Source organism: Pteropus alecto, unplaced genomic scaffold (genome assembly GCF_000325575.1).
Source record: "Pteropus alecto unplaced genomic scaffold, ASM32557v1 scaffold24, whole genome shotgun sequence".
Classification (NCBI taxonomy): Eukaryota; Metazoa; Chordata; class Mammalia; order Chiroptera; family Pteropodidae; genus Pteropus; species Pteropus alecto.
The window spans coordinates 20,073,635-20,098,846 of record NW_006439192.1 but is presented as its reverse complement, the minus strand read 5'-3'; the positions used below and the strand labels follow the sequence as shown (position 1 = coordinate 20,098,846).

General features: G+C 35.0%; 2 protein-coding genes across 6 annotated transcripts in view; one reads left to right on the top strand and one right to left on the bottom strand.

Moving 5' to 3' along the window:
• The window catches only part of LRP2BP (LRP2 binding protein), a 28,799-nt gene extending 5,204 nt beyond the window's left edge, over nt 1–23,595 (top strand). For 2 of the 3 annotated variants that reach the window (XM_006916385.3, XM_015592895.2), the window contains exons 2-10: nt 2,323–2,406; nt 3,639–3,765; nt 4,576–4,688; nt 7,333–7,446; nt 12,611–12,753; nt 12,834–12,939; nt 14,019–14,242; nt 15,655–15,829; nt 18,007–18,674. In XM_006916385.3, coding sequence (XP_006916447.2) covers nt 2,362–2,406; nt 3,639–3,765; nt 4,576–4,688; nt 7,333–7,446; nt 12,611–12,753; nt 12,834–12,939; nt 14,019–14,242; nt 15,655–15,829; nt 18,007–18,072 — 1,113 coding nt within the window. In that variant the 5' untranslated portion in view covers nt 2,323–2,361 and the 3' untranslated portion in view covers nt 18,073–18,674. Of the gene's footprint in view, nt 1–2,322; nt 2,407–3,638; nt 3,766–4,575; nt 4,689–7,332; nt 7,447–12,610; nt 12,754–12,833; nt 12,940–14,018; nt 14,243–15,654; nt 15,830–18,006; nt 18,675–23,512 lie in introns of those variants that run through there. The other variant, XM_025049881.1, reaches the window with a different exon arrangement.
• The window catches only part of SNX25 (sorting nexin 25), a 104,513-nt gene continuing 101,064 nt past the window's right edge, over nt 21,764–25,212 (bottom strand). For 2 of the 3 annotated variants that reach the window (XM_015592787.2, XM_006916384.3), the window contains 3 exons: nt 23,533–23,714; nt 22,902–23,002; nt 21,764–22,373 (listed from right to left, as the gene is read on the bottom strand). In XM_015592787.2, the coding sequence (XP_015448273.1) occupies nt 22,293–22,373; nt 22,902–23,002; nt 23,533–23,714 (364 nt within the window). In that variant the 3' untranslated portion in view covers nt 21,764–22,292. The remainder of the gene's footprint in view (nt 22,374–22,901; nt 23,003–23,532; nt 23,715–25,212) is intronic. The other variant, XM_025049878.1, reaches the window with a different exon arrangement.

Here is a 25,212-nt window from a genome sequence, read left to right as displayed (position 1 = left end):
GAGGAAAATGCTTTCAAAGTAGGTGAGGATGAATTAACTGTAAAAGATGAAGAGAAATAGTTCTACACTACATTTACAATGGAGCCAACAAGAGTATATGATTTTGCACATCCAATTAGCACCTATCTCCAGGCAAGAGAGTACCTTTACCAGAAGGCTCTTATGCTTCCAGCATTAGGCCTTTACTCTCAACTTCATGAAGGACATCGAAGCAACCTAAATGCCCATCAACGGACGAACAAAGAAAGTGCGGCAATTACACAAATGGAATATTTTTAGCCTTAGAAAGGGAAATCCTGCCATTTGTGATAACCCGAATGGACCTGGAGGACAAGTGAAATAAGCTAGACACAGAGGTACAAATATAACATGATCTCATTTATATGAGGGATCTAAAATAGTCAAACTTATAGAAGCAGAGAGCAGAATGGTGCTTACCAGTGGTTGTGGGGAGGGGCCAATAGGAGGGGGTATAGAGTTTCAATTATGTAAGGTGACTAAGTCCTAGGGATCTACTATACAGCATAGTGCCAATAATTAACAATATTCTATTGTATACATAAAAATTTGCTAAGAAGGTAGATCTTATGTTTAGTGTTATAAATAAATAATAAAAAAGTGGGAGGAAACTTTTGGAGGTGATGAATATATTTAGCATTGATTGTGATGGTTTCATGGCTGTACATTTATCTTCAAAACTTAAGTTGTATACATTAAATATGTATTTACAGTTTTTTTATGTCAGTCACTGTAATAAAGTGATTTTTAAAAAAGAAAAAAATTACAATAAAACATTTGAGAATATTTTTTAAATGGACTTCCTCAAAATTTAAAAAATGAAGTGTCAAAAGAAACTATGAAGGAAGTGAAAAGACTCCATAGAATGGGAGAAAATATTTGCAAATTATTTACCTAATAGGAGTCTACCATCTAGAGTATATAAAGACCTCTTATAACTCAACAATAAAAAGGCAAACAACTCACTTACAAAATGGGCAAAGAATTTAAATAGACATTTCTCCAAAGAAAATAAACAAATGGCTAATAAACACATGAAAAGATGCTCAATATCATTCTTGATTAAGGAAATGCAAATCAAAACCACAAGATACCACTTCACATTCACTAGGCTGGCTGTTCTCAAAAAGATGAACTACAATAATAGGTGTTTATGATGATGTGGAACCCTTCCTTGTACATTGCTTAAAGGGATGTAAAATGCTGCAGCCACTTTGAAAATCAGTTTGGTAACATCTCAAAATCTGAAACATAGAATTACCATATGACCCAGCAATTCCACTCCCAGGTACACACTGAAGAGAACTGAAAACATATGTCTAAACAAAAACTAGTACTTGAAAACTACCAGCACTATTCCAAAAGCTGGAAACAGTCCATATCTTTTAAGTGATATGTTCATATAATATTACTTGGCCATAAAAAGAAATTAAGTACTGATACATACTACAACATGTATGAAACTTGTAAACATTATGCTAAGTGAAAGAGGCCAGACACAAAAGACCACGTATTGTATGATTCCATTTATATGGCATATCCAGAATAGGCAAATTTATAGAGACAGAAAGTATAGTATATTAGTGATTGCCAGGGGTCTAAGAGAGGGAGAAGATTGGGAAATCACTCTTTTAGAGTGATGAAAATGTTCCAGAATTAAATATTGGTGATGACTGCACACCCTTTGCCTTTAACATTTCCAGCAGCTAGAGATGGGGCAATAACTAACTAGTGAAGAGGATTTAAGAAGGGCACCATCAGCGTCCACTCCACCTGCACTTCCCTTTAAAATCGTAGATTTCTTTCAGATTTTATATCAGCAATGTCTACAGTTTATATTAGAGGATTTTCTAAATTCACTGTACTTTATGCAAACAGTTGTCAAGATTCAAATGGTGTTATATATAATGACAAAGTTTGACAGTAATAAACACATACTCTTACTTTTCAAAATCTCTTAGCTCTCATTTTTTGAAATTAAAAATACTAAATTTTGGTTTACCCTCTTGCAGGAGGCCTGCCATTTTAAAAGCTCATATTAGTTTTGCTTTTTGGAGAACAGTATAGAATAATGATGAAGTTCACAGGTGCTAAGGGCATCCCGGCTGTCCTACCTCCTAGCCTATAGCCTGAGGCAAGTTACCTAACTTCTTTACTGTGCCTCAGTTTCCACATTTGTTAAATTTCATAACAGCCTCTCTTTTCCAAAGTTTTGTGTGAGTTAGTGCCCCTAAAGAGCTTAGGACAAAGAAAAATACCTGGCATTTAGTAAGAGTTCAAGAAATCTTTGTTTCTATTTTCTAGACCCTCTGCAACTTTCTATAAGCTATAGCAACAAAAACCATGTGCAGTGTTGTAACCACAGAGGAAAGCCTGGGCTCAAAGGAGGTAAGGTATTGTTTTCTAATTTGTTTCATTTTTGATGATGTTCTTGAATATGCCAAGTTTTTTCTTAGCCTTTTTGGATTCTGTAGCCCATTGAGTGACTTCAGTAAAATAAAAACTTCTATAACCAGTTTCTGGGTAAACTGATAGTGCTACCAACATCATCCTATTTGGATAGTTTTTCTTCAAAATACTTTACCTAATGTCACCTCGCCCTATGGAAACTTATATTCACTAATGAAACCACAATATTTTTGTAATCATATAATCAAAGAATTTTATATATCTAGGAACAAACATTTTGACATCCTCTAGTTCAAACTAACTACAGATGAAGAAATTGACTCTTTAAAAGATTAAATGACTTCCCAAATCACAGATACTTCCATAACTTTTTCTCCTAATATACTGAATTATCTCTCTTTTCTGCACTTCTTTCTCATTAATGAAGCAATTTATTATTCAAAATAGTATGGTATAAATTCAGCTTTCCAGTCACACTAAAGGTTGGTTGAATTCTTCTTCTCACCACCAATCAGGAACCTGTACTGGAAGGTTGTTCCTGATTGGTGAAAGCCAGCTATAACAGTAGAATGCCAAGGAGTAAACACAAAAGCATAGCAACAACTGAGTTTACTGTCTCACTACCCTCGGCCTAGGCTAACCTGGACTCCTTCATCCCAAATGAGGTGGCCTCTACATTTTATATGAAGGCTTTGATTTTCCATTCACCTGTGATCCATCTTATAACATGGCAATCCAATACAGACAGGAAGATAAAACTGAATAAAATAAAGTGTATTCCCAGGTAAAATAAACAAATGCTTTAATGTGAAATAGATTAGTATGATCAGCTTCAGATACAAGGCAACAGGAAGGTACCAATGTATAAGAACTATACTATGGGCGGTGTCACCAAATCCTACTAGTGGCAGCAGCTGTGGTGGGTGACATGACCAATGCATTGTAGCATATAAATTCATAGTCAGAGAAGACAAATAGCTCTCATTAGCTTTGTGCGTGATGCAGATGTGGAAGATGGTTTTGCTTCTCATAGCTATAAAGGCCCTGGTTTCCTAAGAAGGAATATTCACAACCCAGAGCTGGTAGGTTGGTGCCCTGTACCTCAGCAAGGCAAGGAGGTTACTTTTTATGAGAGCCTAGTGGAATGGAGTCTCTTTTTGCATTTTTCTGAAGGAAGACATTTCTGTCTTATTTTTTATGTTTGTTTGCAGAAAACACATCGTGAAAACTGGATGAAGTTGACCAGTGAAAAGTTGCCCAAGAACTCCTTTTACGCCTCTCTATCCCAGTATGCTGCCAAGAACCAAAAATTCTTCCAACAGATAAAGGAAAATACTGGTACGAATTCTGATAATATTTTCACTAAAAGTTAATTCTGTACACTAGAGAAAAAAGAGACAAGAAATATGAATCTTATTGCTGTCAAAAAAGTGGTTAACTTTACAGTCCTTTCTAGCTTTTCTATGAGAATATGTGAAATTGGGGCTTGACTCATCTGGTAGCAAATCATCAGTGGAGAGGTTTCATAGAGCCTGATCCTGACTTCACACTCAGAATTTTAGGACACCCTTCTGGAAAAGGGAAGCTAGATGTCACTTCTATTAAGAACAATACCATAGTTTACTTCAAGTTGGCATTTAAAGCTATCATTTTTTTTTCTGTAGTCTTTAAAAATATTAAATTGGGGATGGTTAGCTCATTTGGTTAGAGTAGCTCTAATTAAATCTCAAATTAAGAATTTCCCTTACCCAGAGGACAGCTTTGCCTAAAGAATGGCACATAGACTGCATTGCAAGAGCTCTTGCCTAGAAGTAAACACAGTTACTGTGAAACCCAGTCAACCAGCATTTCTTCACTTGATCTTAGCCAAAAGGCCGAGAAGTGATCAACAAATATTTCTCGATTGTATAAGGCATAGTGTTAAGTATTGTGATAAGCCTTTTTGTTTGTTTGTTTGTTTGGTTGGTTTGTTTTTTTGTTTTTTTTTTAGGTAATGCTTTTTCCTTTAACTAAGGAAGCCAGTTTTAGGAATGAGAACTAGGAAGGAAACTAGTATAAATGGTGCCAGATGAATTGTAGATATGACTTCAAGAGAGAAGATTCATATTGTATGGATAAAGATGGAATTCTTTACCTTTTTAAAATCAGATCATTACAACCATGCTAATTTAGTGGATAAGGCACTGCAGATCTTGAAAGAAAGAATAAGAAGAGGGGATGCTGTGGCATATTTCCTACGAGGTCAACTATATTTTGAAGAGGTATCATTTTTTGTTTATTTGTTTTCATTTCACCTAATGCTGTTTTTAGATCCTTATAGAAAAATTTCCTGTAGAGTTCCTTACATTGTAATACCCAGTTGCAGCTTTAAGTGGGAGACATACACAGGTACCAGCTTAAGGAAACATCTGAACTTTCTTTATAAAAGTCATTCTAATGAAAGTCACTTATAGGAGACAGTTTGTATAAAATTCGTTCTCACGCTAATATAAAAATCTAATTTTTGTATTTTTGCCAAAAATATTTAATATCGCTTATAAAATATTTTCATGTTAATAACAGTTGAAGACCCTGATTCTTATCTAATATTTAAAGATACCTTATATGTTTCTCTATAGAGTAAGGAGGGAATTGCCCTCTTTATCCACATTAAGCTGAGGTATCCTACAAGGTAGATCTAGGAGAAACTGCAAACTGTCACTTCGACATCAATAATATAGCTTCAATCCTTCATTGAACCCAAGGGGAGAATGTGAAAAGAGACCAGCTGTCCGTAATCACTCACTATCCATTTAATATTTGGGCACTATTCACCTATATCCTACTCGCTCTGTAATCTTTTGACGGCTCCTTCATTCATTCTGGCAACAAATATCTGGTGAGGACTCATCATACACCTGTCACTATTAAGATAGCATAATATTTAAAAGAAAGATGTCTCAGCTTTGGGCATAGTTCGAATATGGTTCTATTGTTTGTTAACTGTTTATCCTTGGGCACAAATACTTAACCTCTTGGTGCTTCAGTTTTCTTATCTGTTAAAGGGGGATAATAATATGTATCTCACAGAGCTAGTGTGAAGATGTATTAATTATAAAACAGGGCCTAGCACCTAACAAGTGTTTTATAAGTGTTTGCTATTATTGTGCTAGGCACTAACTATATAGTGATGAAGAAATTAGAATGGTTCCCATTTCATAAAGTTTACAGTCTAGTAGGGGAAGTTGATAAATAATTATATAATTACAAATAGGGAAAAAGTACTACGAAAGCCATTAACTGCATACTATAATAGAAAAAAAAAAACCAGAAAATAATGGAAAGATCTGTTATTGAAACTAAAATTTGAAAAAGAGGAACTAGGCAATTCAAACAGCCAAGTGGAAGCACATTCCAGGTAGAGGGGAGAATAAATGAAGCGTTCCAGAGATAAGAAAGAGCTTTGGTGAGCTCTAGGAATTAAAAAAGACCAACGTGGTAATAAACAAGGCCAAGAGTAGCTCTAGATGCACTTTGTTTAAAATGTAATAAGAAGCCATTGAAGTGTTTTGAGTCTGTGATGAATGGATTAGAAAGCAAACATGGAAGGAACCAAGACCAATTCAGGGCAAAGTTATAACAGTTCAGGCAGGAGAGAATGGTGATCTTGAGTAGAGTGGTAGCAGTGGAGCTGGGTCCTGGATTTATTTTGGAGACACAATAATGGCATAATGGATTGTAAACAGAGAAGTGGGGAAGAGTGAGTTTTGAGGTGACGATCAAGAGTTCAGTGTTTGGACATGTTATGTTTGAAATGCCCATTTGTCATCAAGGTAGATAGGTTTCAAAGTAGAAACTTAACTTGTAAGAGTCTAGATCTCAAAGGAGAAGTTTGAGTTGAAGGTGTGTATTTCAGATCATCTAGCATGTATGTGGTATTTAAAATCATGAAAATTAAAAGAACTTAATTACTTCTTCTGTATATTCTAACTTTTCTAGCCTTCTCACAGCTAAGCCAAACATTAACCAGAAAAGAGAATAAATCTTAATTCAGGCATTTATTCCTGTTATGTGCTCTTTAAAAATAAATGTTTTTTAGCATTTTAGTGCAGTTTTTGTTCATTTTTTCAATTTGTCGATTAATTATAGTTTATGAAAAGAAATTCAGTTATTTTTATATTTTCCAAAAATTGTTTTTCTCTGCTCTTCTCATAATGACCTTCCAATTCAATAAGAAACTCTCCACATTACAAATGATTCATTTTTTAGTGTGAGGCATTTTCATGTTGGATTAAGATATAAACCCCATATTAGTCCCTTACATCTTAGGATATTTGTTATCAGATTGTCTGACTGCTGAAGAGCCTTAAATCAGTGACACATAATATATAGGTTTTCATAGGAAATGTGGGAGGAAAATAATATTAGAGAATCACACATTTGTTTTTCCATGTCTTCTCCCAAGCTGGAAAACTGCAAAACTGGAGGACATGAGTCATAATAATAGTGGATATTTAATAATAGTGAATATACTGATGTTCAAATTTTCTCTGAGACTTTGGCCCCAGCTCTGAAATGTCTCAGATTTCAGGAGTGGCAGATGATGTACCAAGCTCGATTGAGCAGAGGAATAGCATATCATTTAGAGAGAGAATTGACAATAACCAAGAATAAGAGTGAAAGACGATGAGAATGTTACCCAGATTGCTCCTCATCACTTTCCTCAGTTGCCATATTTAGGTCTATTTAATTGATTTTATAGTGCGTTGATTGTTGTCAGTGACTTACTAGCAAATTCTATAAATCTGTTGCTGTCTTTTGTTGTTTTATTTGATGCTGCTAGCTAGATTTAGGTGGGAATTGAATAATTGAAATTACTTCAAGATAATAAAAATAATTGACTATTTATTTCCTGGGCGCTTATAGGGATGGTATGAAGAAGCATTAGAACAGTTTGAGGAAATCAAGGAAAAAGATCATCAGGCAACTTACCAGCTAGGAGTAATGTATTATGATGGTCTGGGAACAACTGCAGATGCTGTAAGTTATTGTTTGCGCACAGTGTTTATGATTTCATTGTTAATGGATTATTTGATACAATTAAAATTATATTTTAATAATATATTTTTATTCTTATATTTCAACAATCTCTAACCTTTTACGATTTAAAGGATAGCAGTAGTCATTCTTACATTTGTCTGAAAACAAATTCTTTTTGCTCCTTCTTGCTACCATTAACTCAATAATTTTCTGTTTTAATGTTTTCCTTTATTTTTCAAAGTTATTCCAAGGCTACATAAACATGGAGATAAGCTGGAATATATGCAAAAATGGGATCAAATTCTGCTATCAAATATGAACATTGTTGTTATTTTAAAGTATATTCTTCCATGTATTGCCTCATGTAAAAATATGTGTGTGTGTATACACACACATGTAAAACTTTATTAAAAGTAACACATGTGGTATTTATAAAAAACAACTCTTGCAAAGCATACTGAAATATTTAGGGGTGAACTGTACTGATATTTACATATCTACAGATAACTTGTAAGAAGTCAGCAAAAGGATGAAGCATATACAGCAAAATATTATTACTAAGAATCTATATGATAGTTATGTAAATTTTTATTGTATTCCTTCTACTTTCCTGTGTGCTTGAAAATTTTTATATAAAAAGTAAAAAACATCTCAAACTCATAATTACTGCAGTCATTAGACAAATGTTAATTTGTCAAAATTCCCATTAAAAGAGAGTAAATATTAAGCAAATGACATAAAATTTTTTAATGGCTCAACAAAGATATGCAAAGAAAATGTCATAGAAACACAAATGGAAACTTAATGAGAAATGATAATTCTATAGTAATAAAACTCTGTTCAATATGAAAAACATAACAATACAGAGCCTGTATGTGCCAAACATCACAGCATCAAACTATGCAAATGAAATGTATTAAAAATAGACAAAATATTAAATTTAACTTTAATTTCTGAATTTGATAGATAATATTCAGTATATGATATGTAAATTTTATAAACTATGCAACATCTACATGATAAAATTCCTGACACAAAATTTTCAGACTCCTTGTTTCAGATACCAAAATTGAACATATACTAGGCATTTATGGTAAAGTATAAAGAAAATCACAATAAACACCCCCCGAAAAACATAAGTTATGTGTGACAATGCTGTTCATTCCTTAAGATTCAAAGAAAATGTATTCGGTTTGCCCTTATGCCTCCAATTTCATGGATTGTCAAAGTCAAAGAGCTTCAAAATTAATCTGAAATATTCAGATTCCCTATGTTCTCACAGTCCCCTTTGCTCTTCTTTTTTTGCCAATTCTTTACTCTGTACTCTTTATCTATGTGGCTGTTCCCTTATCTCTGCCTTAACATAGGTCACAGCCTATTTCCCTCAATGATCTCATAAAACAAGGATTTCACTTGTAGCATTGCTTCTGCTGAAATGTAGGGGACCGAGAGAGGACCACACTAGATCCCACATAGTGAACTTTAACTTGCTCGTCAGTCATTTCAGTTGCTCTCTGTTGAGGACTTCTCACTGGTTGCAGTACCTCACATGATTCTTCACAAACTTGCTAAGTTCTCTTCCTGCCTCACCCTTTCCCCTTTCTGGGTCTTTTCCTTCTACCATCTCCTTCACTGATGCAAAAATAAATTTATCTCACTTTCTCATACAACATAGTTTAGCCATCTCTATATCTGCCTTTCTTTCATTCAGGTCTCTGTTCAAATAGTATTTCCTATCAAAGCTTTTCTACGGCCATGTTATCAAAATAGCCTCCTTTATTTTCTTCACAGACTTAATGATTATCTCAGTTATTTCTTCCTGCTTAACTTGTTTTCTCCCTAATTGGAATGTAAGCTCCACGAAATTAGGGGTTTTTGTCTATTTTCTTCACTGCTAAATCCCCCAGGAATTTAGAACAGTGTCAGACCCACAGTAAACCCTCAACAATGTTTACTGATTGACCTGTGGCTGACAAGCTGACAATGCTGTTATCTAGGTATTCTCTCAAGGGGCTTTTTCAAAGCGTTTTCCTAGAGAAAGTTAATATTTCTCTAAGAAAAATTATGGTGGCACCTGTGAGGATAATCAAATATTTGCCCTTGTTACAAACAATAATACATTAAAAGGATAGAATAACCAAGTAAGATTTAACTCAGAAATTTAATAATTGAACATAAGGAAATTGATGAATTTACCATTTCTGGGGCTCTTAATTCCTTCCTATCAACCTGAGTTGCCATCTGCCACCATTTCCCCTTTTCTTTCAATCTGAAATACATTAAAAGGATAGAATAACCAAGTAAGATTTAGCTCAGAAATTTAATAATTCAACATAAGGAAATCGATGAATATAGAACTTAAATTAGCTTGAATAAAAGAAACCATCTGATGGTTTCAGTATGTATTGAAAATTTCATAAAGCTCAATATTTATCCATAATAAAAACCTTTAAAAAACAATACTAGGAAATAGTTCTTTAAAACTTAGGAGTAGCCATATAGAGTTAAGAGCCCAAACTAGAGATAGTCCTTTTACAAGGAGAAATAAAATATTTTCCACTACTCACACTGACCTACTCTTACTGTCTCCTGACTATCTTTCAAATCTGTCTCTGGCCCTTTATTCCCATTCTGTTTCACTCAGGCTCACCCTCACTCGGGTTATACCAAAAGCAAATCCAATTTCTGCTCTTGTCCCTAATTCATCATTCATTTATATAGTCACCAAAGCCATCTTTTCAAAATACAAATCTGATCATGTCCTGTTCATCTTTAAAAACTTAGAAAGACCTTCACATTAATGATCAAAAGAAAAGGGCACAATTGAGACCGTTTCTATGGACAGCCATCTTGTTGGCCACTGAGCAGCCATATAAAGTAACATTTACATGGTAAAGTCTTTAGTGTCCAAACCAACAACTGCCATTCCAAACCCTCACCCAAGCCCCAAGTTTGCTGTCTGCCTGCTTGCTGCCGTCACTGGGGCTTCACCAGGCATCACGAGGCCAACCCACTGTGATTGTATCTGAACTAGACGCCAGAATTCCATTTGGAACCTTGACTTCACTTGGTCCCATAGCTGTATTATCACTGCCTACCACATAAAATGTATGCCTCTCTGGTCCTCTGTCTTCTCATATATTCTTGACTCCATATTACTTTGTTTTCTCTCCCTCTCTGCTGCCATCCCTCCTAAACCTTCTAGCTGGTAAATAAACTTCCCCATATCCTCAGGCTTTTCTCAGACTACTTCTTTCACTTCCTTGCCATAACCGAAACTTGCTTGTGTCTGACAAGCAGCCCTCTGTAGGGGAGGATTCTCCTTCCACTATCCCAGTGTACTATAATGCTCAAAGTAGAGCTGGCATTATTTTCATTTCCCAATTCACTTTTCAAACTATTATCTCTCCTCTACCCCATATACAAGGTGTCCCTATTTTTAAGTTCATATCAACTCATTACTCTCCTACTTCTTTCAATTTCCTGGTCATTGGTCATGTGCTAACATGAATCTTAAAGCTGTCTCTGGGATTACAGTTTTCCTTCCTGTGTTATCTCATCAGTTTACCTGACATTTGAACTAAGAACTGAGCAGCAAGAAGGAGCAACCATATGCAAGTGTAGGGGAGTCACATTCCAGGCAGAGGAAATCACTAGTGCTAAGGCCTGAGGAATGAAAAGGCTAGTACAGCTGGAATGTAGTCAAACCAGTAAGACAGGTGCCAAACAACATGGGACTTGTATTTATAAGTATGTGTATCTTTTTATGTGTGTTGCATATTTACCATTTCTGGGGCTCTTAATTCCTTCCTATCAACCTGAGTTGCCATCTGCCACCATTTCCCCTTTTCTTTCAATCTGAAGAACTTCCTTTAAAGGGCATTTCTTGGAGTACAGCCTGCAGGTGAAGAATTATCGCTGATTTTGATCATCTAAAAATATCTTCAGTTTGCCTTTATTTTTGATGAACCGTTTTTGCTGGTTGACTGTTTTTTTTTCTTTCTGCACTTTCTAAAATCTTCTGGCCTTCATCGATTCTCATGCGAAATCAGTAACTAATTATATCGTTTGCCCCTCTATATAATGTGTCATTTTTCTCTGGCTGTTTTAAGATTTCCTGTGGCTTTCAGCACTTTGACTATCACGTGTGCCTAGGGCAGCTCCTTCTGTTTTCATCCTGCCTGGGCTTCCAGTTGCAGTTTTCAAAGATTCCCTTCTCCAGCTTATGTTTGTTTTGATAAAATTTCCAGTGCCTTTAAAAAGTTGTCTTTATGTTGTGTCCAGATTTAATCATTACTATATGTGAGAGGATTTACACAACCACTTCACTCAACTGCCATTATTACCTTAAGTGCCCTCTTACTATCCAGTTGGGGGGAAATGGTAGATGCCTACTTCACACATTCACAAAAATAAACAAGTGTAACCTGGGACTCACTAAAACACCTTTATTTTCTCATCTATTACTGTGGCATTTAGCCAGCAACAGCACATTCAGAAAACAGTGAGGGGGTAAAGGCTAGAATGTAGTGTATCAACATGATTGTCGATGATTGTCAAATATCATTTTCTTTAGAGTGATGTTTGAAGGCTTGTGTCTGATGGATTTTTGGAGTGGGGGCAAGCCTTTCGTTGCTAGTGGTTAGAATGTCTTCTGGGCACTCCTTGTGACTATGAAGATGCCATATGATGATTTGTATATTGGATGTACATTATCATCGAGCACACTTAGTGAAAAGTGCGCTTGAAGAGAGAAGATAGCATGTGTTTGGGGCTCATAAGTATACTGTAAGAATTACAAATGTGAAAGAAGCCACAGCTATACTTGTACGTTGATCAGTTCCAAGAACTGTGCTGATTCAGAATAAGGACTAGAAGTTGGGAGAGACAAGAAAAAAAGGAACCCATATCGAGATGTAATGCAACTCTGGAAGCTGTAAAATGAGAGATGCTGGGAATGCCTACTCAGATGTCCTAGTACTTCTTTCCTTCCTTATTTCCAGCCCTGCAGACTCGAGGACAACATACCACTTGGGCAAATACAGTCATTACATTGTATCACGTTAGGGGGGAATGCTTTATAACATTATTGAGAGAAAGAATTTAGTTTGGGTAAAACTAAAAACTAGGGGGTTTTTGTGTGTGTTCTTTTCCTTTGTGGAAGGAAAAAGGAGTGGAATATATGAAGAAAATTGTTGATTCTCCATGTCCCAAAGCAAGACACTTACGATTTGCAGCTGCTTACAACCTCGGAAGAGCTCATTACGAAGGAAAAGGCATTAAACGATCAGAAGATGAAGCCGAAAGGTAATCCTAATGTGAAAACAAGACTTTGTTTTAATCAAATGCTGAAACAAAGAACAACTTGCCTTGTCTTTCTCTTTTAGACTGTGGCTTTTTGCTGCAGACAATGGAAATCCAAAAGCTAGTGTGAAGGCTCAAAGTATCCTAGGATTGTATTATTCAACAAAAGAGCCCAAAGAGTTAGAAAAGGTAACATTGATCTATTCTTTTTTTAATGCTAGCATTATATTTAGATTAGTATTTGGCTTACTATTTCTTTTTCGAAAGAATGGTTGTGAGGAATAAGTGTGTAGTTATGAATCTCTCAAATTTCTTCAAAATGTACAGGAAGTTTACATTTTAGAATCTTCACCTTTTGCTCATCTATGACTGCTACTTTCTCTGCCTCTACCAAAGGAGACCAAATGTGAGAGCATTTTGTATGCTATAAAAAGCTACACATACAAAATATTATTATTCCATAAAAGCTATAAAAAGAGTCCTGAAGTAAAGCCCAAATCCTTTTATGTGAATAAATTACTACATTTGATTTGAGGAAGTAACAATAATACTAATAACTAAAATATACTAAGAACTTATTAAAAATTAAATCCATTTAAGATTTTTACAGAAAAATAATATCTTTAATCATCAATACTTGCAATATTTTCTAAGAAATCTTATAGGTGGAAAGATATGTAGGGCTGAGTCCTACTTGTAAGGGGCTTTAAAGACAAACTTGTAAGAGGCATCTAAGACCCTCCTCAGATAACTGAGCAGCCACTTGGAAATAACTTTTTAAACTAATTTATATTCACGGTAGCTGAGTTTTAAGCAGATGTGCTCAAGCCTCTGTGTAGCTTTTATCCTTGATTGCCTTTGATCTTGAAAGCACCACCTTTGAGATCCACTCAGAGCTCTGACTTCCCTGAGCATCAGCAGCTATGCCCTCTTGTCTATGCCTCATAGCTGCTGTGTCTCAAAGCCTTGCAGACACTTCATTCCTATTCTCCACTTTCTTGATCCTTCCTATAGATAATGTGAAAATACTGAAACCAGAGACAGCTGAACTCTCTAGACTGTGACCTCACCTGCACCATGGGGTAGACAACAGGCGGCCTCACCTTAGCACTCTCTCAGGCATAAGAAATCGGTGTTAGCCTAAAACACCTTCAAGGAGCTAGAACTATTTCCTAGAGATGAACTAATAGGACTATCTTATCATTAGAGACTTTTTTCCTTCCAGAATTTCCTTATGAATAACAAAATGAAACTGTGTCTTTTAAAAGGCATTTTATTGGCATTCAGAAGCATGTGGCAATGGGAATCTGGAGTCCCAGGGTGCACTGGGGCTCATGTACTTTTATGGACAAGGCATCCGCAAAGACCCTGAGGCGGCCCTGCAATGCCTACGGGAAGCGGCGGAACGTGGAAACGTCTATGCTCAAGGGCATCTCGTGGAGTATTACTATAAGATGAAATTTTTCACAAAGTGTGTTGCATTTTCCAAAAGGTAAAAAGGCTGGATGAATGTATTTACAAAAATTCTTACTGGATGCTCTATGCCAGATGTGTTCATAGAACTTGCTGCAATATTGTAAATGATGGCTATCGAGAGCTTGAAACGTGGCTAGTGCAACTGAGAACGGAACTTTTAAATTTCCTTGGATTTTAATTAATTTAAGCAGCCACATTTAGCTACCATATCAGATAGTACAATTCTGTGCCATTAGTCTTCAGGATTTCAGTGCTATTAGCTCTGTATACCAGCGAGCTTAAGCAAGTTTCTTAATTTTGGGGCCTCAATTGCTTTATAAGAAAATTTTTATAAGAAAATACTTATGCAGGATTACAAAAAGTGTATATAAAGTACTTAAGATAGCTTGATCAGAAATGTTTATTAAAGAAGTTTTCATTTCTTCCTCCACCCTTAGCCACAGGTTCTATAACTACACAATTGCAGTATAGCTTGATAAGGACTATAAAATGAGAATAATGTTTAAAAGACTCCAACACTAACATCTTATAAAATATTTGGAAATTTCCATAAAGTATATGGAAATTTCTTTTCTCTGAGCCCACGTACTTTCCTACATTTATTTACCCATTATGTACAAAAGCAACATGCTTTTGGATGTGCTCTAGAGCGGCTGTAAAACCAGGCTGATATATTTCCCTTCCTGCAGAGCCAACAGGCTCCATTCCTCCCTAGCTGGGTCTGAGGAAGGCAGGGACGTAGAGGATGAAGGAGCCGCTGCTTCTACTCTCTCCTCTCCAAGATTTGGCTTCCAGGCAGCAGGTCACTTAAAGGTGTGATCTCTAATGTCCCAAATCTCTAAGTGCCCATGTGATTAAAATTAAGACTTTAAATAGTTCTTAAAATCTTTGAAACTTTCCATTGTTTGCCCACATTCCTATTCCCGATTACATTAGGGTTGACATGGAGTTGACTAGATTTCATTTTCACACAATTCTCCATATTTGTGTCTGGGTTATAAAAAGATGTGCAAGTTTCTTAATTTTTTTTCTGGTCCTCTGTGACTGAAGTCCAAACTTAAGGCCTATGTTTAAATAAATGATCCAAAGAAATTGAAAATACTTTTTCTCCCCCATTGTTAAAACCTGCAAAGTGATATTAAGTTTAAAATATTAATATTACAAGGAAAAGAACCTTTCTTTTCTAGTGGCTGTTAAACCTGATGAGTATAATCATGGGGAAGCTCTACAGCAACCACTCCGGTAGTTCCTCTTCCCCTGGTGTTAACTGACTATTATACTTACCCTTCGCTGTACAACAACTTTAGCTCTCAAACAGGTAGAAATGGGGAAGTTACTTTGGGCAGAAGGACAATTTCTAGCATGTCGCTTGTAAAACTGTAAACCATAACTGATATCCTTTTCATTTCACAACTTACATCATAACAGGATCGCAGACTATGATGAGGTTCACGACATCCCCATGATAGCCCAAGCCACGGACTGCCTCCCGGAGTTCATCAGCAGGGGCATGGCCATGGCCTCTTTCTACCACGCACGATGCCTTCAGCTGGGCTTGGGGATCACAAAGGATGAGGCAAAAGCTACACACTATTATTCTAAAGTAAGTAAGCCTGAGGACAGATATAAGTGGAATTGAATGGAAATTTCTAGGTTTTTATAGTTGAGACTTAAACATCTTTATGGATTAGTGATTTTTCCTCAATTACTGTGCAGATAACCTCTGTCTACTGAGAGGTGGTCAGCCATACAGATTGCCTGTAGACAATTATGTCAGATTCTTATTGGCATAATTAAGCTCAGAGATAAAAGTCCTATTTTCATGCAAATTATTCTCTCTCTGATATTATATGCAGCCTAAGGCCCAGCATCATAACCTTAAAGCCAGAAAGTTCATGGGTCTTTTACTCAGAAAAAAAGTATGAATCAATATCCTCATTCTAGTCACTTAATGAAATGTAGTTTTTAAAAAAGATTTTTGTGTGACATCTACCACATTTGGGAGGAATATTCATGAGTTTGTAATCAATTTATTTCACATCTAAAATCAAGCAACTGTTAAAAGTGGGGAACGGATGATGAGAAAGGGGAAAATCATAGTAACTACAAGTGAACTTTTAAAAAAAGAAATAAACAAGACTGTGCATGCCTTATGTGGATGACATTCATTAAGTTCAAATTAGAATTACATCATTATAAAATTTATAAAGCAATTCATGAAATGCACAAATTGTTCAGTTTGAGCAGAAGAACAAGGCAAGGAACAATTTCCTAAGTCCCTTGCCTGAATCTGATCTTATAACAGACTATTAAAACTGCCTGGGGATCTTTGAAAAATTCTAAAACTAGGGCCTCATTTCAGAACAAGTCAACCTCTGTCTCAGGCAGTGGGACACAAAGTGTATTTGTTGAAGTGCCTCAGGGGATTCCAGTGAGCGGACAAGTTTGAGAACCCTAAATTAAAGAATTTTGTTTGAAATTAAAATTTCCAGAGCATTAAGCTCATATTAATACATATAAAAACAAAGTACACAAATACAACTGATCTTTGAGGTATTTACCAGTACACCATTCTATTAATATGAGTAAGTTGTTTTTTAACAATCTAAATGTTCTATGTATATATAATACCTCTTTCCAAACCAAGTCAATTTCAGACTGTATGCTATCCTTAGCATCCTCTATAAATAAATATAAGCAGAGAAAACTTTGGGTCAAAAATATCCTGAAATTTGGTATATGTTCATCCTAAATAAAAGAGCAAAACAAACTACTTGTAATCTTAGAACAATTTTCCATATAGTGGGAGATAACAGCCACAGTACTCAGTTTTGACTATTGTATTTTATGGCAGATACTTTTAAAATGGAAAAAATTCAGATGTAGTAAGCCAGTAAAGGGTCTGGAATCGTGTCAGAGAAAAAGGACACGAGGGGGTCCTGAGTGGTCTTCACCAGACTGAAAGGCTGTCCTGTAGGAAAGGAACTGTGGGAGGGAGCAGTATGTCATGGGAAAAGGTGAGGCCCGAGATGGCAAAGACAGTGGTCTCGGCTCTGCCCATCAGGCTGAGTGACTACCAAGCACTTCGCCTCTCAAGGTCTGTATGAATCCAGCATTATATGTTCTCCCAGGGCCCTTCAACAAATGATTCTAGAGTACATGAAGGGAAATTTTAGCTTAATATAAAGAAGAATTTTCTAACACAACTGTTCAGGAAATAACGTTTTCCCTATAAGATGGTGACTTCTTGCCACTAGAAGCAACAAAGCAAATATCTAGTGACCAATTGTCATGGGTACCAAAGTGACAATTTCTGCATGGAGTGAGGTTTGGATGAGATAACCTCCGATGTCTTATCCCAATTCTTCACATTTTCTGAAATTATGCACTATTACTTGTCACTATTTACTTTAGTCATAATAAAACTATGTATTTTAAAGTAAGAATACAGCTGTGCTGCTATTCACAATGAGATAATAAGTTTGAGGCCAAATGCTTTCCGTATTACTTACTTTAGTAATTCATAATATGAAATTTATATAAAATTTCCTCTTTCAAATGATAACAGCATGGTTATTTTTAGTATGATTTTTTTTTGCAGAGGCTAATTTGAACTTCCCTTATCAGAATAGATATGTATTTTAATTAAGAAACTCCCTTGAAATTTATTGTACTTTACCATTCTTAAAAACAAACCAAAATTTTTTTAAAAGGAAGAAAGAAGAAAGACACAACAATTCAAGGTATATTGAAATAACTGACTCTATCTTTGATTTTAAGGCTTGTCGTCTGAATCCCGAACTGACGGATGAACTTCATGCTTTACTTATTCGTCAAAGGATTTAGACCTTAGTGTATTTCAACAAAGATCATCAGTCCTAATACCTTAAAATGTGTGTATTTTTATAGTAGATATGTTTGGTTATTTTCTGCATCCCAAGTTAGTTACATTATCCTGGTTATTTTACTGATGACATGTTACCTTCGTTCTCAAATTTGTGTTCTGTAACTTACAACTTGAAACCTAGCTAAAGGGTCAAATTGCTGGAAATTTCCTCAAAGATCCAGCTCTTAGCCTATAGACTGGCCTAAACCACATCAAATATTGAAAACCATTCCAGAAAGCAAATATCTTTTTTTCCTTTCTTTAAATTCAAAGTATCACAAAAGACTTAGTGCAGTCTTAGTTTTAATAACTTCAGAAGTATATATGCTACAAACTAAATTGGTACAGCCACTCTGGAATACAGTATGGAGGTTCCTCAAAAAGTTAAGAATTGATCTACCATATGATCCAACAATCCCTCTACTGGGTATTTACCCCAAAGACTTGAAAAGTCTTATCAGAAAAGGTATCTGTACACCGATGTTCATAGCAGCATTATTCACAGTGGCCAGGGCATGGAAGCAACCGAAGTGTCCTACAATAGATGACTGGATAAAGAAGCTGTGGTACATATATACAATGTAATATTACTCAGCCATAAGAAGAGATGAAATACTGCCATTTGCGACAGCATGAATGGACCTCGAGATAGTTAGGCTAAGTAAAATAAGCCAGACAGAAAAAGTTGAAAACCACGTGACATCACTTATATGTGGGATATAAACCTAAAAGCAACAAATGAACAGAACAAACAGCAGTGACTCATGGACAATAAACTAGTGGTTACCAGAGAGTGGTAGGGAGGGGGAAGGTAGAAGGGGTAAAAGGGGTCAAATATGTGGTGACAGAAAGAAATCTAACTATGGATGGTGAACACACAATGCAATGTATATATATGCCTTACTATTGAATTGTACGCCTGAAACTTAACTGGATTTAGTTAATCAATGTCACTATAATAAAAATTAAAAAAAGAAAAAAATATATGGGTTTTGAATTTTTCATTTTAACTAAACTTTTAAATTTAAAATTCATAAAAATAAGAAATAAGAAATTTAAAGAAAGTTTCAAATAATTTAGATACATTTGTGTAGCACTTATACTTCTGAAATTATTAAAGCTAAGACTGTACTAAGGCTTTTGGGACATCTTGTAGTTTCAAAAGTTTCCTTATAAATAATTAGCTGATTTATGTTAAACTTCAAAAACAATGAGTTTAAGAAACTGTTTAGAATCATGCCTCTTCATATCCCTTAAAAACCTTAATTTAATGAGTAAAACAACTGCTATATTTCTGATATCAATTAAAGCAAGATGTTCTTTGTGCTTTAACTCATTTCTAAATTTTAAAAAACCTAAATGTATTTCAAAGCAAGATAAAATGTAAAAAAAATCTCAATGAAATCATCTATCAATATAAAACTATAACTAAATATCATTAAAAAATTAAATAAGAGGCTTTCCTGATATCAATGACATCTATAAAGACAAAGGTTGACAGTAAAAATAGTAGAATCCATAGGCAGAAGATTATACAGTGATATAGAGCTGCAAATCAAATATACTAAAAATGATATGTCTTAAAAATACCTTAAGAATATCTTTTTTGTAAACATACTAAACTAATGTGGCTTTATTTTACAAATCAAAACCATCCTTTCTGAAAGTGGATTTAAACAAAATCTCGTTTTAGTAGTGGGAAAATGCAATTACTATGTAGATAGCGGTCACTGAAGAAGTATTGCATGGCAGAAATTACTTTGCTTTTGTTTTATGTTCTGGTTTGCCTATATTACTTGAACTTCATTTTGCTTTTACATAAAAGGAAGAAACTTCAACAGACTTAGGTCTGTGACATTCTCTCAACTGGTCATATACTTCTCCATAAAATCTCTTAAAAAATATAAACTTAAACCATCCCTGAAAGCCACTCCTTTTCTTTTAATATCTCTATTGAAGACTCTCCATTCTCCCCCAGTAACATGTTTCAATATCTCAAGCTGTTAGATTTCATACCTAACTTAAATCTTTCTATAATACAAGCCCACTTGCTTTGCTCTTGTTCTAATATCATCCATATACCACTTTTTCAATCATTTGAAGATCCAAATTCACAACCAATATTCTCTTCCCCACACTTAATCTAGTTCCCTAAAACTTTTTTTTTTTTTTTTAATTTTTGTGAGTTTATTTGAGCCAAACCGACAGCATATGCCGGGGAGCAAGATATCAAATGCTCCCCTTAAGCTTTTCTTAGAATCTTAAAATAGCAATGTAAGAAAGCAGTGTATGTTGACTTTAATAGAACATTTAATAGATCTGCTATATTTCTTCATCCTAAAGTAAAGAACACTTTTTTAACTGCTATTAAAACACAGGTCTGAGAAATCCTAAATGTAGAAATTTGATGTGTCATGTGGTAATATGCTATGCTTAAATATCTTCGGTGAATCCAACACAATTTAAAATTTCAGTTTATGTAGTTACCATAAAGCTGGTGCTTCTGGCACAGGTGAGCCGCTGCAAGCTACCACTGCTGCAGACTGTGGTGGACACCTTGACCTGTGAGTGGAGTCAGTCAGACTTAATTTAAGTGAGTTAAGGCTTCCAGATCATTAACCTTTTGAAAAAATCAAAACTTCAGTAAGATTCCCTATCGGAGATATATCATGAAAAATAAGAATTTATCTTAAAGGTTAAGTAGTCAATATAGTTATTTTTTTTTCTCATTTGCAGTATAGACAGCTATCGTTTAATTATGCATGAGATGGACATTTCCAGGAACTGTGTTATGATGAGTTTCTGGGGTTTGGTGACTTCATACTGCTTCTCTTCTCTGAATGTCTTTTCTACATCACTCTGAAGGATCATTCTTATTCGTATAAATAGCCAAATTTTTTTTTTCCCTAAGTGTCATATATTCTGGTTTGAAAAAAAGAATCAAAGAGCTGAAACTATAAGAATCGCAAAGATAAAATCTGGTTTACTAATGTTTAATCATTTATCTTTCAGAACTTTTGTTTCACATCAAGAACTTGGCAGATATGATCTATCAATGATATAGTCAATACTGCTTGTAGATAGAAGTTTTCTTTCATAGATTCAAACTGAATTCCTGCCTACTAATTGTTTTGTTTTCAATATTCTTGGAGGTTAGAGAGAGGAAAGTGTTTTATTATTACTGCATAATAGATGCCAAAACACAGGAAAATTGATTGAATTGTCCATTAATAGTGGGGCCAGTATTAATAGCAAAACATCCATACCCTGGATCTCACCTAGTGCCCCTACCAGTCTACAAGACTTGATGATATAATCATGTCCTCAAACTCCCCAAAGTAACTTCCCCCCACCTTCTGTTCCCCTCTCTCATTCCCACTCATCCTTCAAAGTTCAGCTCACATCCTGCCTCCCTAACGCATCATTTCAAGCACTGATTTGGCTCTTCTCATTCACATTAAAATCTTATTTTTCACATACTCATTCTGTGTCTGGAGAAAGGCAGCAAAGTTTACATTTCCTTGCATAAATACCTACATACACAATGTTTTCTGCAGAAAAGGCACTTGATAAATATTTGAACTGCCTGAAGTGTTTCAACTCTTTTTTTTTTGTTGAGATATAAGCATCTTAAATATCATAGAACTCTAGGATTCATTTTTATATTTTATTGCTTCAAATGCTTAAAACTATGGGAAATCTTTGGTAAAAATAAAGACAATAAAATTTTCACAATAACTTTACACAAAGCATTGCACAACAATGTTCAGTCACATGAAATAATATAGGAATGTTCAGAATCCTCAACGAGGAAATTAACTGTACAATATTCATAGTTCTTCATTTTAAAACAAAACTGTTCTCATAAATATTTAAAATATTTCCTAGGCTCTTAACACATATTAACATTTGTATTTCAATCAGTATATTGAACTCTAAAGTATTTATATTCTTATTAAAATAAAACCCAATAATTAACAGAAGTCTTTTTTTCCGTTGCCTACTACAGCATCAAGTCTGCCCTCTCCGCCCCCATTTCTGCTTACTTCACATAAAACTAGAGGGAGGTAACTAAAATAAAAATCAATTTTGTTCTCAGTCAAACCCTCTGTGGAAAAGAGGAAAATGTTTCATGTCTATTATTACACAGACATTTCTCTGGTGGTTTATTTGTGCAGCTTCAAACTTGACCAGCTTTAAGTTGATCTAAATGAGCTCTCAGCTCAGGACACAATTCAATTAGCAGCAGTTCCATCAGCACCTGAACCAAGAAAGAAGACAAAAAGAGTAGAAAAATGTTTTTTCTCTAAGGATTTACTCAAATAACTCTACATTTAAGAGAAAAGTCCCATTTTAGGTCTGAGATTTTCTCAGTGAGCAAGTTACTCTCAAACAGATGGAATTAATAGTTATTTCATGGTCTCTTTACCAATATCAAACCATCGACAATATTTAATATTGCTACAATCAGATGACTGGGAAAAAGTATGTTAAAAAAAAAAAGCCGAGCAAAACCGAACATACAGAAATGTTGGACATCAAAAGTCAAGAGAGACAAATAATATGAGAGAGTGAGGATGATGCATCCACCAGGGGCACTTTTTTCTTTGCTCTCTTTTTTTCTCCCAACCAAATTGAACGGACAAAAATGAAGCAGAGAAAATGGGTTGAGAGATACAAGTAATAAGAATGATTAAGAATATAAAGAATTAAAATCTACCCTTATATGTGACTAGAAATGTAAAATTGAAGAAATAGTTAACTCTTTGGTAGGCTTTAAATTACTCACATATAACAGATGCTTATTGGCTCTTGTTTCTTGCAGTGCATTGAATATTTTTATTATTCCATGACGGGCATTTTGCTGTCCAACGAGGCTCTGAAGCATATCTGAAAAATTAAGTTTATATTCTGTTGCTATTATTGATAAAGTCCACATGCTCAGACATTCAGTGAAGGAGATATTACATGATATGTACAGAATAAATAAGGACACCAAGGCATGAGAAACATGATCAGTTTTTTCAAATGTTTAAAGAGAAAACAAGTTTATTTAGAATTTTTCAACCTTATAAGGCACTTATACAAACTATGATTTTAATACATTGCTACCCAATTAAAAATTAAGCTCTCAAAACAGTGTACTTTAGTAGGATTTTTAAAGCACAAAATTTATTAGCTGTTCTGAAACATTTTTCTAGTTAAAGTATTATAACCAGTACTGTTCTTGTTCAGGATCCTCGGTGTAATTTCTTAGCAAGGGGCAAGACATAATTTAAAAGAAAAAAAGAGTGATTATTTTTTTTTCATTGTAAACACTGTTTCTTGAGAGACATAAACGAAGAACATTTAGGTTAAGTGAGCTAACATTCCCTTTCTATCTCTGTACTTGCTCCGCAGGATCAGAACCCAGGCCTCACCTGGAATGTTTTCAAGTAGCTTCTGCTGTGCTCTCTGTTTTGTTTCCTGGCTTTCTTCTTCGCTTCTGATTTTGGTTGGTGGTGCCAATTTCCCATGTGGCCAAAAAGCATCCCGGAAAACGGTGATGTAGTAAACGAACATTTGCTCACTGAAAATCCAGTTCACTGTATCCCGAATTTGTCTTTTAAGAGAAAATTATTTCTTGGATGAGGTTTAAAAAAATTTTTATACTCTATTCTCAAAAGGCATTTATCGATGGGTAGGTTAAGATACAGCCGGGTATAAATGTTTGATGAATAAACTAGGAATTGGATTTTTAAACCCTGGTTCTGAAAGTTGTGTTTGTTTGTTTTTGTAATACTGAATGACCATTTATTCCTAAAGCTTACATTTTCATTGGTACTGACTTCTCCAAATGATTGTCATGTAGTATCTTTCAATCTATAAAGACAAGAACTGAGAGGAGATTGACTGGTTTGTTTGAAGCTTGCAACTACTCTAAATGTGCATGGTACTTAATACACTAATTTCTCCATGAAGCGGTATCAACCGAAAACATAAGTTCATTTAAAGATTGTTAAAAGTGGTCTGGAAAAAACGTCCCTGAGCTCCTGAAGTCCTGGGGGAGAACCAAGCGTTTTCCCTAGCTGTCTCTTGGTGTTGCTATGTCAGATGAAGCTGGGCAGAGAGTTCTCTGACCCAGGATATGCATCTCACATGCTCACGAGGCAAAGGCAAAAAAGATGACCTCTTCTCACAACAAAGTAAAGGACTCTGGAAAGATACACTGCTCTCTAGCCATTTCACATTTCCATGGAAATGAAAACTGGGCAGATATTTGACTTGCACAGTTAGAAATAAAGGGCTTTTATCTAGTTACCCAAGTCTTCCACGCAACCCTATTTCATCAGTTATTAGTCAAATTCTAACCAATTACAGGATTTCTGCTGTTATGATAAGTAAACACAGTTCAAAGAGCCAAGAGTAATTGTGAGGTTGGGAGCAGGAAAAGAATCATTTTAGACTGTTAGTAACAGAAAGACCTGAACTTTTAAACTCAATTCATAAGTAATAATGAATTAAAAAGCACTTTTAAGAATCTGACTTCTCAACCAAATTTTTAAAGGAACACTGTAAAGTTTTTAGAAATTAGTATCTGAAATAAATGTTTCAAGCCCAGTACTTTGCACAGTGGCCAGTCACTACTGAAGTCTAAACTGAGTCAAAACTATGTTAATTGTTTGTAACTGTATGTCTAAGATACTTCCATGTATTGCCTAGAACTGTGCAACTCATATCTAAACCAAATAAAATAATTTTACTAATTTAATGGGGCTTCTGCTTTAAGAGAGAACCTGCCTGCCTGCTTGGGAAAAAATTACATAAAAAGGCAGACATCTTATGTTTCCTGTAGTCTTGCTTTGGGTTACTCTACATAAAGCAGTAAAGAAAGAAAATCTCATTTGCAATTTAAAATCAGGTAAGTGACTCTCACCAAAGGCCATCACTTAAGTATTCTCTATCAGTTTAGGTCTGCCTTTCTATTAGCCAAAACCACAGGAAACTTTTCAAGCAATTCTGGTATGTGGAGTTATAGTTGGTACATGGCAAGAGGCACATATTGTGTTGCTGCTTATTTTTATGATGTGTCATCATGTGCTAAGGGCAAAAAAGCAAAG